The sequence below is a fragment of the Cydia amplana genome, chromosome 14 (genome assembly GCF_948474715.1).
Source record: "Cydia amplana chromosome 14, ilCydAmpl1.1, whole genome shotgun sequence".
Taxonomy (NCBI): Eukaryota; Metazoa; Arthropoda; class Insecta; order Lepidoptera; family Tortricidae; genus Cydia; species Cydia amplana.
This window is the reverse complement of record NC_086082.1, coordinates 16506828-16522757: the sequence shown is the minus strand read 5'-3', so window position 1 is coordinate 16522757 and position 15930 is coordinate 16506828. Positions and strand designations below refer to the sequence as shown.

The window sequence follows — 15930 nt, the reverse complement described above, 5'->3', positions numbered from 1 at the left end:
TCAAGCTTCTAAAATTAAAAATGATAGTCGACCAACATGTCAAATTCATAATATCATAATCCATCGATCAATCTCACACACCTGCTACAGAAATTGCTTGAATATATTATAGTTATAGAATAGTTCTTTTACATTACGAGGTTTGATATGCGTCGGATCATAGCGGGCCTGTCAATCTTGTGTGATTAGACTAAGAAGTTATTGGTATGTGTTTTATATCTACAAGAATTAAGTGGTACGGTGCGGATACAATACAGTAAGTACCCAGTACTGAAATAATGTAGAGATACAAGAACCTGAAGGGTCCACGGAAAGAACATGTCTATTTTATTTTTCGCCTTAGCCTTTTTCTACTGTCAAGATCTGGTTGACCAAGTATAGTTTCCATAAATTCAATAAAATATAGGTAGGTAATTTTATTTTTTTGACTATGCATGTATATTTCTTGTAGTTTAGTGACAATGCACGTTTCTTTCGTGTTCAGTAGGCTTCAGTATACGTACTCTTATTCATCTTTTTGCCGACTTTCATGGCTGCATTTCCATACGAACACAAGGAATATGCATAGCGTGGCGATTTGCCATTAACATACAATGTAACACGGCATATTGTATGACACAATGCACGCGGCAATATTTCAGCGCAATGTTAGCTATAATTAATTTCGTATCGAGAATTCCTTATTTAATTTAACTGAATACAGTTGCCACATTTTAAATGATAATTATTTATTTATAATTTTCACGATTTCACGAGAATTGGTTGAAAAATGCGACCTATAGACAAGAACATCCGGTCACACGAAATAATTTTTGCCCAAGCTGAAACGGAACCCTTCGCTTTTGCTCGGCCAAAAATTTTACCACCACAACATTGATTTGATCTCTCAAACATTTATAAAAGATATTATACGTAAGTTATACTGGACTTGTTGAAGGTCATTTTATAAGTTAAAGTTATTTTGTACCTGTGGCAAAACCTGATCGCAAATATCTTTATTTTTTGTTGCATTTCTGCTTTCTTTCGCGTATATTTCGACACTTTAAGACGAATTATATTACGCTTGCTTGCTCACAATTAGGCTCAGTATTGTCGAAGTGTTTTTAACCCGTTACATCTATCTTGTTAAAACAAGTGACGTGAGACAAACTACTTACTTTCACGACGCTAAATAATAAAAAACATAAAACAATTACTCCACTTTCAAAGTTAACGACAGAAAAACGACCATAGACAATTTAAAATGATGGATCGTGTCCACAGATTATAAGTATTATAACGTCTACAGATACTGGCCACTAAATCATTGGGATAATCTTAAAAAAAAAGTTGTCTGTCAATTTGCGATGTGAATTAATTTTTATAATCTTGATGCGGTACCCTGATAAGTCGAGCGGGTTTTGCGAAGGTTTTGCGAGACGTTTAATAGGTTTTTTTATTTAGAGATCCCGTAGTTTGGGTAGTTTTTTACTTACTACTTCCTATTTATATTGCCGGCTATATCTGAATATATTTTTCTTATACTAATTTTAACTCACTTATTTTTAGTCACTCGCGCAACATGTTTCAGATAGCCTTTAATATAGGTCTCTATTTTCAACCAATTAGGTTAGATTAGGTTTAAAAAAGGAAGACATCATCCTTAAAGATTTTGTTTACTTTTTTTATTTAAAAGTTTGGATGAAATTCGTTTTATTTTTAAACCCATATACTTATCCCAAAATACTTACCATCCATCCAAGCATAATAGAGAGATATTGTAAGTTATTTAAACGAGCAACTCGAGCAAGATAACTTGCCGGTTCTCATTTCACATAAATATAAAGTAGCAAACTTATTTGAATCGTTCAGATACAAGCAGATAAGGGAAGCCATCGTATTATTAACACCTACTTTACTTGTCTGGTGACATTTTTTAATGTCTATAAAAACATATTTTTTATCTTTCGAAGCAATTATTTCCGAAAATATTTACTTTATCATAAAATGGTTGTTTGAAACCCAGTGTAATGTAAGGCCTGAGTGGACGCTCAAGTTGGGCGTGCAGCGGGGCGGGGCGTGCGGCGTGCATGTTAAACAAATGCAAACGTATAGGAGCGGCCTTAGTGCACGCTGCTCAAATCACTTGTGAGCTCGACGCCACGCTGCACGCCCCGCCGAACGCTCCGCTTCGAGCGTCCACTCAGGCCTTACACTTACACTTATTCGTTTTGTAAGGCCTTATCCAACGATACCCGAGATTCGAGAACGATAGGTATCATTGAGTTAAAGCGAAAAAAAACATTCAAAATAGGTAACTATTACACAAGGAAGTATGTATTCAAATAAATACAAGTATACGCGTTTCCTTATGTGTGATAGCGAACATGGCGATAGGCTGATAGGAGTATTCTTTAAATTGGTCTCCTGTTACACTTCATTTAATTAGTATATCGAACGAATCTCAATAAAAAATGTAGCTCTACCTACTCCATATCCATTTTAGATGAAGTGGATAACGTTCGCACACACCTGATATAACTTTCAATTAACAATCAACTTTACAGTTAAAGTTTTATAGTTCATTTTTGTACGGAGGGACTAAAGTCGCTCGAACACAGGGGTCGCATTCGAAATTTATAAATCTTAATCTCATTTGAAATGAGTAATATCAAATAATGTAATGAATGTTCGAATGCGGCCTTAGACATGGGACGTGTGAGTTTTTCTATCGTAGTAACTCGCTTGGATTATTTATGATTATAGCGCATATGTTACTTAGAATTAGCACCTTATTTCAAAGTAGTTAGAATTTAAAATCGGTTACTAGCCTTTAATAACCATGTGAACTAAATCGGATCGGTCGATAACATTCCGTTGATGGCTTATTTTTTTAATGTTTGCCTTGTTGATTGCCAGTGCGCTTTAATGTTTTTTTTTCTCGTTTAGTATCGGTTTTTACGGTATATTTGTATTAAGGAAACGGTTGATTTTTAACGATCTCTTTGATCAATCATCTTAATAACTACAACTACGCTTGTTTAAAGTCCGTCAACCAAATCTTGTCAGTAGTAAAAGGCGGCAAATTTGAAAAATCGCGGGTTAGCAACACTTTGTTCAAATAATTCCAAAACGCGTGTCATCTGTGTTTTATCTGTGGAATGTGGACCGTGAATGACAGCCGTCACCTTATTTGTTTTCATTTGGTTTTCATTCTGAATCGTTTCTGTTTCAAGAGATATTTCTGCTGTCACCACAGACTTGTCATTTTCGCGCTCGCGCTGTCACCATTAAATACCAATACATTCAATAAGAATAAGCAAAGCTAAGGGGCCTACAATGTACAATCATGCTCGTTGATGGTAAACATTACTAAAAATTGAGGTTATGACAAGTATTGGAAGAACTCTTTCGAACTTTTAAGATTGTGTTCAGTTTTTTTGTTTTAGGGTTAAAAGGCATAAATAAAATTAAAACGTATGCCTAAATCTATCCAACAAGACCATAAATTGTGTCCTGGAAACCGTCCATAGGCCCACATGTCTAATATTTTCAGCAATCAGTTGTGACTATTTACAAAGGTAAACCTTTTAAACAGTATTAAGAGCCTTGATTATATCGCCGTTCTTTCGCAATATCTACCTAATCCATACATGTTTGTTGCAGGATTAAATCTTGCCCAATATAAGGCGTTCGTAGTAGGTAGTATCTTTTCAGACAATACTTACCTATGGCGGTTTATGTACGTGTACAACGCAACCAAGTCGAAAAGTGACCCTTATCTTATTTACCTTTAAATTAAATAAACACCCAAATATCAGTTGTTTTATTTTTAATATGTATATTGTACAATATATACCAATCAAAAAAATTACACAGGTATGTCATATTCATCCAGAACAGTACACTAATTTACATTAACAAGTAGCATATTATATTGTAAATAACAAATATATGCACTATCTAATTATCTGCATTTTGATATGATTTTATTTTAGTAAACTTAGAAGACATAGATAGGGAACAAAGAGAATATAAGCACTACGATAAGGAGTTGTTTTTGATATCTTCAAATTTGTTCATCATTTTGATTAACATTGTTTTAACATCGCTTTTAAATTGTCCGTCCATGTTTCAATTTTTTTCAATAAACCGCGAGTGACAATTTGAATTGACGTACGCAGGGCGCGCTCAGCGGAAAAAAAAACTGTTGGTTCGATGTACATTGCTGCTTTTCTTAGCGCAATACTGCTCTTTGAGTGTTGCCCTACTTTAGTTTGCTTTACATTGCTACTGACAAGATTTGGTTGACGGACTATATGTATGTTATTAAAAAAGTATATGGTCACAGGAGAGACGTGGGCCTGATTCCAGTGTATATTAAGTATATGACTTTACTTTATATGACCCAAATTTGTCGTATTCTAAAAATTACAATGAAACGGTGCGTTTTTTAGCACCAAAAACTACTTTTTACTTTCTAATCAAGACCTCAGTGACCTCACTCGTGTCTTGATAATTATAATTAAGCACATCTTTAATTTGTCTATTAGGTACTCAACTTTGTGTTTGCCGGAAAATAAAAATCAAGCGGTTTTCAGCATTATTGCGAAGGTAATAAGAAATCTTGTAGTTGATATAAAATGTCATCAGTAAATTGGTACCAAATTTTTTATGGTTTATTTTGACACTTTTAATTGGCGTTCTATGCTTTTATGGAGTTTTCTATCGGGCAGTAATTTGTTAAAATCGTACCTAAGTGTTTTTTAACGCTATACGGTGTTTGGCGTTTATGTCGAGATAAACTTTAATTTACTTACAAACTTGAAGATCTGATTAAATTAATGTTTGGTATTGTGGAGAAAGTTTATTCGTGTAGGATCATGATTCGATCATTAACAAATATGCTGTATTTTATAAGTTTGAAAGTTAAGTCTGTATAGACTAAAAAAATATAAATAATAATAAATCACAACCCTAGGTAGAGTTCCTACTTAGCAGCATACTATATACTAGTATATACTAGTATATACTTTTGGATAATAATTTGGATTTAATATTAGGCGGTGCCATGTACCATGCAGCAAGATGGATCTATTTATTTATTTTTTTGTATTATCTAAATACGACTCTCGTAGTCACGTCAAAATCAAAACGCATTGTACCTTCATTTCCCGTGTCCATAGTGATGTGGAAACATCGATAAAGTATCGATTTATTGCTATTGCGCGTAGTGTCCATATTTCAGCGCTCGATATCGGCCATTATGGCCGTGGCTATTCTGTTTTATACGAAAACGATTTGAATAACTCAAACAATAGAGTGGATATTGGTGCTATATTAAACCGGTACCTACCGTGAAATATACGTTTATTTCAAACCTGCATAGGAATAGATAGCTACACACTGCATAGGAATAGATAGTTACACACCACATAGGAATAGATAGTTACACACTGCATAGGAATAGATTTGTTACAGGGGAATGGGATAAAGGGGCGTAATAAACTTGGTTATAGTAATTTAAAAATGCCTTCATAGAACAGTTGCCCTTTCACCAAATTCAACGGACGGATCGAAGACCTCACGAATCTCAGTGAAAGGGCCATCGAGTATCTGAAGAGTGCAAACATCAATCTCTAGGATAATATTTAAATTAAATCCAGTTACTTTAATGCCATACGATAAATAAATAAATAAATAGAAATAGAACAGTTCCACTTGCCATAAAACTCTTAAATTCAGAACCTCCTTCCTTTTTCTAGTCGCTTAAAACCTAGAACTTTTCCGGTCAGTTCAGTGGGTATTACCTCAGTTTAATTTGAAATCTTTCTTCGTAACATGCACCTAGGTTTATAAAATTAAATATTCATCATCGTAATAGGTACCTAGGCATAATAAGGGCACCAATAATGACCACTCCTGTTGGCTCTTAATGATGACATTGATGACATAACCATACTTAGCTTGGTGCAACAGGGTCTAACCCTAACAAACTACGCAATGAGTGGTCGTCTTCAAGATATTCAAGATGGCTCCGTTTTCGCGCCATTTTTTCCGAGTGTCGCCTCGCGTCTTGCATTGGTGTTAATTAAATATGGCGGCAAAAACTCGAAATGACTCAAATGTCACCCTTTAACGATGCCGCGCTTGGCATAGTTTGTATATAAATAAAACTGCTACTCACTGTCTGTTGAGGGCAATGACTTTAACATTACATATTTCTGATAGAGATCTGGATTAATTTATATTGATTCCACTAACTAAAAAAACTATCCCAATTCACATTGGGAGTAGGTAGTTTTGAGAGTGGGTTAATATCAAAAATAGCAAATTAATACCAACTAATGAAACTAATTAAAAAACACTACTAGGCACTAGGCGCGCTACACTACAATTTGTTAATCCCTTGCAGTGCTTCGAATTTTACTTTAGAGCTTTTATAGAATTCTTCGCGTCACTCTGATTTTAATATAGGTACCTACCTACCGTCTATGCTTTAATTTAAAAAAATTAACACATAGCTAGAGTCCGTCTACGCTAACTTTGCACCGATTTGAATAAAATAAAGTGGGAAAGTGTGAGTGTCATTATAAATGTCATATATTCATTATAATTTGACATTCATTTATTTATTTGAAATTTAAATCAAGCAACAAGGCCCAAATTACAAATACCATACACATGCATTTTATAAACTTAAAACTAAACACTAGTTATTTAGTCGACAAAACGATTAATGATGAATTGATGACACATTGCCACACCTTGTCATTACAAATATCTTGCAGAGTTATCTTTGCCGACTCTATACATGCTCGATAACGCATAACAACGTCCCTGTAGACTGATCAAGTTTAAATACAACATGTAGAGCAAGCTACAGAACATGCATTAGTTGCATTTTATGCACTCCACCTTCCAATCTCCATACAATTTAAGCAACCTGTAATTTAACATGACGGACTGATCCGTTGACATTTTTACAGCCCATTTTATGACATTTTCAATTAAAAAGTAGTCCAGTGGCCAGTCAACGTAAATTGTTACTGGGGAATAAAAGTTATTAAAATTTAATAACCGTTGCGTCGGTGATGGAAGACCGAAGCCGTCTTATAAATATGTAAGACAAAAATGTCGTTACTTAAATAAAATAGCGGGACAAAATATACAAACAAAAAGTAAGTACAGACACTTTATTTTTTTGTTAATATTAAAGAAAATAGAGGGAACTCAGGGAGCTTCGGTAGCCGTTTTAGAAGTGTAACGCTCTTACGGTAGAAGTCGCTAGGATCCCCTAAAACCTATATGGTGGAAAGATTTGCTGGCTATGGATGAGGTCTCAGTGGCTCAGATGGCAGAGCGCTGGAGTATCGATCCAGAGGCCGTGAGGTCAAGTCTCAATCAAGACAGTAATTTATCCACTTTTAATTTATTCTAAGCAAAATAGAGAGAACTTTTGTAGACGTATGTGTGTAACTTCTACTCTCTACATTTCAATAGTCAATAGTCAATAGTCAAAATATACTTTATTCATGTAGGCCTAGCAACAAGCACTTATGAATCGTAACATACTTATAAATTATCTTAAGCTAATTATCAGAGCAATTTATTGATGTTATTAAATTTTCTTTGTGTAACAATTTCTAACAACTAAAGTCAAAGTCAAAGTCAAAAATATCTTTATTCATGTAGGCCTAGCAACAAGCACTTATGAATCGTAACATACTTATAAATTATCTTAAGCTAATTATCAGAGCAATTTATTGATGTTATATATTATTCCATAATAATATTGGATTATTATACAAATCAAATTTAACACAAATTTAAGAATTTCACAAAAGGATCGTCAAACATGAAAAAAAAATGTATAAAAAATACTAGTCTAGAATGTTTCTAGAATAAAATCTAAATGTCAAATAAATAAATAAAAAACACAAAAGAAGTACAAACATCGGAATATTCGGAATATCAATTTCCTCATCATTAATCAAATATACCTAATATATAAATAATCATTTCGAATAACAATTAATCCCACGTTGTTTTATCATTCATGTAGTCTTGTGTGGTATAATACGCTTTAGATATAAGTTTACGCTTTACATAATTCTTAAATTTATTAATAGATAATTCAGTAATATGGTTAAAACAAATACCGGACATAAATACAGGGAACACCCAAATATTCCGAAATATGTTTTTCCGACTTTCATAACCTCGATTATCATAATCGCGATTTTTTATATGTCCGAAATATCGAAATTACGACTTTGAAAACGACGAAAGAAGAAAATCACGACTGTGTTATTTCCGAATACTTAAAATCCGATTTTCATATGGACGAAAGCTTAAAGTTCCGATTTAGAAAAAATCCGAAAATATTTTTTCCGAATTTGTCTATTCCGAAAAATCATTGACCGATCGGAAATAAAGTAATTCGGTATTCAGAAATTCGATCTTTTGTAAACTCGGAATAATGAAATTCGTGATTTTCAAAATAAGACTTAAACACACTTTTTTAAGTCTAACTAACCATAATCCGAATCGGAGCACCCCACTATCCACGTGGTCTTGTCTGTCCTACCCCTAGAGTGTATGTAAAAAGCTGGAGGAGCGGAGGGGCCAGCCCTCGCCCGCCGTAGCAAAGCCCGGCGAAGAGGCTGCTAATGCCCGTAGCGCCGGAGCAGATGCTACGTAGATGCCCGTAGCGTCCAACAAAAAAACTGTTGCCTAGGTTAGGTTAGAACTGCAACCCCACGAAAACAAACTGTTGCCAGAAAAGTGGGTTAGGTTAGGTTAGAACTGCGACCTCACGAAAACAAACTGTTGCCAGAAAAGTGGGTTAGGTTAGGTTAAAACTGCGTCCCCCAAGAAAACGAACTGTTGTCTGAAAAGTGGGTTAGGTTAGGTTAGAACTGCAACCCCCAAGAAAACGAACTGTTGCCAGAAAAGTGGGTTAGGTCAGGTTAGAACTGCGACCCCACGAAAACAAACTGTTGTCTTAAAGGTGGGGTAGGTTAAGTTAGAACTGCGACCCCCAAGAAAACGAACCTGTTGCCAGAAAAGTGGGTTAGGTTAGGTTAGAACTGCGACCCCACGTATACAAACTGTTGCCAGAAAAGTGGGTTAGGTTAGGTTAGAACTGCGACCTCACGAAAACAAACTGTTGCCAGAAAAGTGGGTTAGGTTAGGTTAGAACTGCGACCCCACGTATACAAACTGTTGCCAGAAAAGTGGGTTAGGTTAGGTTAGAACTGCGACCTCACGAAAACAAACTGTTGCCAGAAAAGTGGGTTAGGTTAGGTTAAAACTGCGTCCCCCAAGAAAACGAACTGTTGTCTGAAAAGTGTGTTAGGTTAGGTTAGAACTGCAACCCCCAAGAAAACGAACTGTTGCCAGAAAAGTGGGTTAGGTTAGGTTAGAACTGCGACCCCACGAAAACAAACTGTTGCCTTAAAGGTGGGTTAGGTTAGGTTAGAACTGCGACCCCCAAGAAAACGAACTGTTGCCAGAAAAGTGGGTTAGGTTAGGTTAGAACTGCGACCCCACGAAAACAAACTGTTGGTCGCCGAAGGCGACCAGCAAGCCGAAGCTGCGTAGGCGAGCATTTATTGTGCCTGCGCTTTGATACGCAAGGGCGAAGGGGCTGCTTTGCCCGTAGCGCCGGAGCAGATGCGGAGCACGAATCGATAAATTCGGAATTAAAAAAATAGGGATATTTAAAATAGGAGTCACGTGGAATCGGAATTAAAATTTTCGGAATAATGGCATTTCGGAATTCGTGATTTAAAAATCGTAAATGTTAAATTCGGTGTTTATCACTATCGGGATTTTTATATTCGGAATTATATGGTTCTGAATTTTAAAAAATCGTCTTTTTTGCTATTCGGAAATATACACTTTCGTGATTTTCATCGTTCGTAATTACGACAGTCGGAATTTTGATGGGTCGAGCATTTAAAAAACGGAATAATAAAATTCGATATTCTAAAATTCGGCATAAAATATTTCGGAATTATGTAGTGTACCCATAAATACATGTTACTTGAATGTTCATGCCAAGTTTTACGAGTATGTTAATTCAGCATGTCGTTGAGTTGTTGTTGAAAATGTGAGCGTAAATTATTGTATGGCGGAGGCTTTTCATAGTCGTCATTATTAGTGACAACCAAGATTCACTCAAAACTACAAGATATATGATCTAAAGTGTAATGACAGAAACAAAAGTTACTAGTAAATTGACATTCAGTGTCAATTTTAGTATGGCGGTTTGTTTACATAGTTAGCAAGTTCTATTGAATGACACTTTAGAGCCATACTAATAACAAAAAAGCGGCCAAGTGCGAGTCGGACTCGCCCATGAAGGGTTCCGTATTTAGGCGATTTATGACGTATAAAAAAAAACTACTTACTAGATCTCGTTCAAACCAATTTTCGGTGGAAGTTTACATGGTAATGTACATCATATATTTTTTTTAGTTTTATCATTCTCTTATTTTAGAAGTTACAGGGGGGGGGACACACATTTTACCACTTTGGAAGTGTCTCTCGCGCAAACTATTCAATTTAGAAAAAAATGATATTAGAAACCTCAATATCATTTTTGAAGACCTATCCATAGATACCCCACACGTATGGGTTTGATGAAAAAAAAATTTTTGAGTTTCAGTTCGAAGTATGGGGAACCCCAAAAATTTATTGTTTTTTTTTCTATTTTTGTGTGAAAATCTTAATGCGGTTCACAGAATACATCTACTTACCAAGTTTCAACAGTATAGTTCTTATAGTTTCGGAGAAAAGTGGCTGTGACATACGGACGGACAGACGGACAGACGGACAGACAGACAGACATGACGAATCTATAAGGGTTCCGTTTTTTGCCATTTGGCTACGGAACCCTAAAAAGGATTGATTTTTGTTTTTTTTTTATGTTAGGTACTAAATATTAACACTAATTTTAAGTTTAGTAATAATGATACTAACCCCGATGGACTTACGTCTGAAATACATAAATGATTCTTATTTATAAATTAGTTACTGTCGTAGTTTTAAATAGTTTTAATGTAAGACCTTGTTAAGTTAAAATAGTGTCAATCGTCTAAAATTAAACCCGTTTCTATTAGCCCTTTGCAATTATAAATTTAAAAAGTATACCCATAAACGGAATCTTGTTTGAAATGGCTCGTAACCACTTTCCCTATTAGAGCTGCGTATAAATATTAATTCCAATGGCTTCCGGACAACGCATTTTTTACTCATAAGAATCATAAAATGTCTCCGGCATTTCAGCTTATTTAACGCGTCGAGTTACAAATTGTGGACACTGGTGGTCATAAATATGTAACTCTGCCCTTATGACTTTGAAACGTATGAAGAAGGTAGGTACATGAAAGTTTAACGGACATATAATTTAATAATATAAGGCTTTCTTACATATCTTCACTACATAGTATATAACAAAGTCGCTCAACAGATTTTGATGCGGTTTTTTAAATAGATAGAGTGATTCAAGAGGAAGGTTTATGTATAATTTGTTAACCCGTGCGAAGCCGGGGCGGGTCGCTAGTTATATATAATACAGACATAGACAGCGAAACGAGACCATAGATAAGAACTTTATTTATCTTGCCATTACTCTGAATATACCATCTTAATCCTGCCTTATAGGACATGACATGCGCTTGATATTAAATTATACTAGAAAACGTAGCGTACTTTACCGCGACGAAAAATACTAACGTATTCTAAACCTTATCAGGATGGTTTAAGATTCAAGTTCAATGTGAATTTGTTTATTTCAAATGAAGTCATTGATGTATTTGGTAAATGCAAGTTGGACGTATTTACCGATTTAATAGCCAATTATGGCGAATACAAATCTTTTAAATGGCAGTCGTTATAATGTGAAGATGGTATTTTACTAGTAGATGCAGGATGTCTATTTTAAATGTTTATAATCTAATAGAATGCTAAATAAATTCACAGTAGAGCGCTTATTAAAGATGTAAAATGAAAAATAAAAACCGGCCAAGTAGTGCGAATTCATCAACCAATTCCCGTTGTGGCGTTAAACTGCACGATTGGCTCGAATTCGTGTGCGTGACACCACTGTAGTAGTACTGGCCCATTCTTATTGTCCGTAAGGCCCGTACTTAGATATTTATGTCACATCACCTGTCAACATTCAATCTAAAGTACCAGTAGCATAGAAGGTAGCATCCTATAGAAGTGGTCTACGCGTGCCTCCGTGAGGGACAAAACATACGCAATGCGACGCTATGATTGGTCGAATTTATTTGTTATGGTGGGCAACAAATAAATTTGACCAATCATCCATACTAATTTTATTTATGGTGTGGAATAAAAAAAAAGTGAGACTGTGACAAGGACAAACAATAATAGCGCTTTCGCTGCTACTCCTACTGAAAGATACATAAGACTATCCCGTTCTGTCAGTTATCCCCACCACTCATGCCCAATCCAGTTTGATACTAGAGTTTATCAATTATAAAAAAAGAATATCGTCATCTACTTATTGCATATAAAATACTCATAGGTACGTTAGCTTTTTAATCTAGTTTGTCAGCCATGTTCACATTACTATTACCCGCGTTTATTAAGTATTTTATACAAGAACGTAGACCATAATAACTACAATTTACTGCCTATTTATAGTGCTTAATACATTTACTTAAGGTGTACAATGGGTCAGTCATTACTATGCCGTTAAGTTTTTACTGACTCGATTACGTTTTAATGGGAATGAGCATGGAATAACTAGTTTTCTAGTCCATCGCCTCTTGTATGAGAATGAGAAGTTCTCAGAGTAATTATCTTATAAATAGCTGTTAGTTAGCAAAGACAAGTAAAGAATACAGACGGGCGAGGGCCCCACTTCGCCCACGCCTAGCTACGCCACTGACGCTATCGATTTGAAATTTGGAACAATTATAATTGTAAACAAAACTAACCCAGACGCATTGAAAGTTAATTTGCAATAAGTTACCTATGTGTAATTCACATAAAATCTCCTGTAGACACAAATAACCATGTTGTTACAACAATCTTTTTATTGACGTTTCCAACCTCTATTATTTAGGTACGTATCTCTGGACGCAGTTATAAACTTTAAAAGTTTAAAGGACTACCTAGGGAGTAGGTACCACTAAACTTTATTCCATCTAATTTGAACTTTATAGCCGTAAGAACTATATGTAATTTTAAATGAAGCCGATCTAATCTAAACAGAAGTCAGACTTGTTTAAATGTTGTAGCAAGGCATATGCATACTGGTGTCACGAGTCCAATTTAAATATATGAATTATAATAATTGAAAGAGATGTCAATTTATCTAGAAGTATTGTGAAGTATTGTGACATTGTGACTACTTAAATAAATAATTCAATACATATTATGGGACAATCTTAGTCTTAGATACTCATATCGCCCCACATAAAGCTCAATAACGGCCCAATTCGAACAATGCTTCTAGGAAGTCACAGCGATACGATATCGATCTGACACTGACAGATAGGTATCGTATCGCTGTGACTATAAGCATTGTTCGAATCGTGCCGTAAAGGCCTGTGTTGTGGGTGCTAGAAGAACGATGTATAAAATATATTATACATAGATATAAATAAATATTTAAATACATACAAAACATCCATAACTCGACAGGTATACGTGATAAACACATGAATAGAGGGGTACCAAGAACTTAGAACTTGAATCCTCCTGCTTTGTAGGTCACTACCGAACTGCCGATCGAATTATAACTAGTGGCTCTGTGAGCTGTAGACCTCGCGAGCAGAGCTTAAAACTGAATAAATGTATGGCAAAAATATTTATTAAAATACAGGGTGTAATCTAAAACGTGATACAAGATAATCAAACCTGAATCTTTTCATGATTTTGAACATAATCAAACCTGAATCTTTTCATGATTTTGAACAACTTTTACTATGGGGTCAACTTTGTAAATTAACAATAAAAAAAATATTTGCCATACATTTTTGTCTACCTCTCCTTGACCATTTCTATGGAACAGCTCAATTTTTTTTTAATATTACAAAATTGACCCCATAGTAAAAGTTGTTCAAAATCATGAAAAGATTCAGGTTTGATTATCTTGTATCACGTTTTAGATTACACCCTGTATAGGTATAGTACATGTAATATAAACAAAAAATTAAAAACTACATAAAGCTACAAACAAAAATTAAACGAATACGCTTAACCCGCGCTTGATAAATAAAAAATACGAAATTTTTCATTTTTTCAAAATAAAAAATAAAATAAAAAACAACTATACGAAATTTAAGTATAAAAAAAATACAAAAAGTTATGTAGCAGTATACAATTACTGGGGATGGAACCAGGGACCTCCCGATGCAAACAAAAAAAGCGAACGTTTGCAAAATACGCCATTATAGTTCTTACTAAAGCTGACGAAATTTAGCTATACTCATTCTCAAGTACAAACTAAATATCTAAATACCGCCAAAACCAGCGATACAAATTTTCTGAATTTTTGGCCATTTAATCTATAAACATATCTCAAAAACAAAAAACTCTTATGATACCGATACGACTATTTGTTTAGGCGGGAGCTATCACGACTCCGCCATTTTGAAAAAAATCCAAAAACCGGATCGACAAAAAACAATTATTTAGGACTCATAGAATTCGGTCACAAAATTTCACGAAAATCGTTTAAGAATTGCGACCTGTAGAGGAGAACATCCGGACATACAAAAGCGAAATGCCCGAGTCAAAACGTAGACCTTCGCTACGCTTCGGTCAATAACAATAATGGTTTTTTTTTTCAGAATGGGTGTAGCGCGTTGCAACGCGCAGCGGCGGACGGGCATGTCGAGGTGGTGCAACTGTTACTGCAACATGGCGCCGACCCTAACAAACAAGACCTCGTGGTAAGTCATCTGAGTCATCTCCATCATCATTTCAGCCTCCAGTTGCTCACTGCTGAGCACATTTCTTCGTGTAACGCCACTTAGGTAATGATATGTATAGTTGATAAAAAAAAACCGTTCTTGGGCTAGTCTCATCCAGAATTGCCCCGCAATTTTTCGAATGTCGTCTAACGAGCCAACGGACACCAGGCGCTCCTTACATCCGGATGTGGCCGCAGATCCATCAACATTTTAGCCCACCCGCCATATTCCGACCAATTCAATTTATAAAAGCTTAGTAAGGTAAAATGATGTCACCTACTAATCGCACCTTAATTCGGGGTCGTATCGTATCTTACCTCGTGGTAATCTTGTATCCTTTTATTCTCAAAATTTAACTTTTTGGACCTTCAAATTTGAATTTTCTGAATGCTGCAGCCATCGAGCAAGCAGACAAGCGGGAGACAAGCATACATTAATTACTTTTTAATTATAACTGCCTTAAATTTGATACAGGCTATATCAGTTGCTTACCTGCTTATCACTGCATAGTATAAAACAAAGTCGCTTCCCGCTGTCTGTTCCTATGTATGCTTACATCTTTAAAATTACGCAACGGATTTTGATGCGGTTTTTTTAATTAAATAGAGTGATTCAAGAGGAAGGTTTACGTATAATTTGTTAACCCTTGCGAAGCCGGGGCGTGTCGCTAGTTAAATAATAATATAATAACTATTTTTACAGCACGGCAACACCGCGGTGCACGAAGCGGCCTGGAAGGGCTACTCGCGCTGCGTCGCGCTCCTCGCCGCGCGCTGCGAGCTGCGCGCGCGCAACGCGGGCGGCTTCGCGCCGCTACACCTCGCCTGTCAGAACGGACACAATCAATCTACTAGAGAACTGTTATTGGCTGGGGCACCACCGGATCTGCAGAACAATGTAAGTATATTCCCTCCTCTTTCAACCATAAACACAGCCAATAGACAAGAGTTCGCGCTGCATGTATGCAGTTAGCTTTGCCACTCCCTCTTTT

The 15930-nt window shown here is 35.6% G+C and overlaps 1 protein-coding gene across 1 annotated transcript in view; it reads left to right on the top strand.

The window, feature by feature from the left end:
• LOC134654258 (ankyrin repeat domain-containing protein 6) overlaps positions 1-15930 on the top strand; it is a 104920-nt gene that overhangs the window by 86261 nt on the left and 2729 nt on the right. Inside the window, exons 3-4 of the mRNA XM_063509725.1 lie at positions 14817-14918; positions 15642-15836. Coding sequence (XP_063365795.1) covers positions 14817-14918; positions 15642-15836 — 297 coding nt within the window. The remainder of the gene's footprint in view (positions 1-14816; positions 14919-15641; positions 15837-15930) is intronic.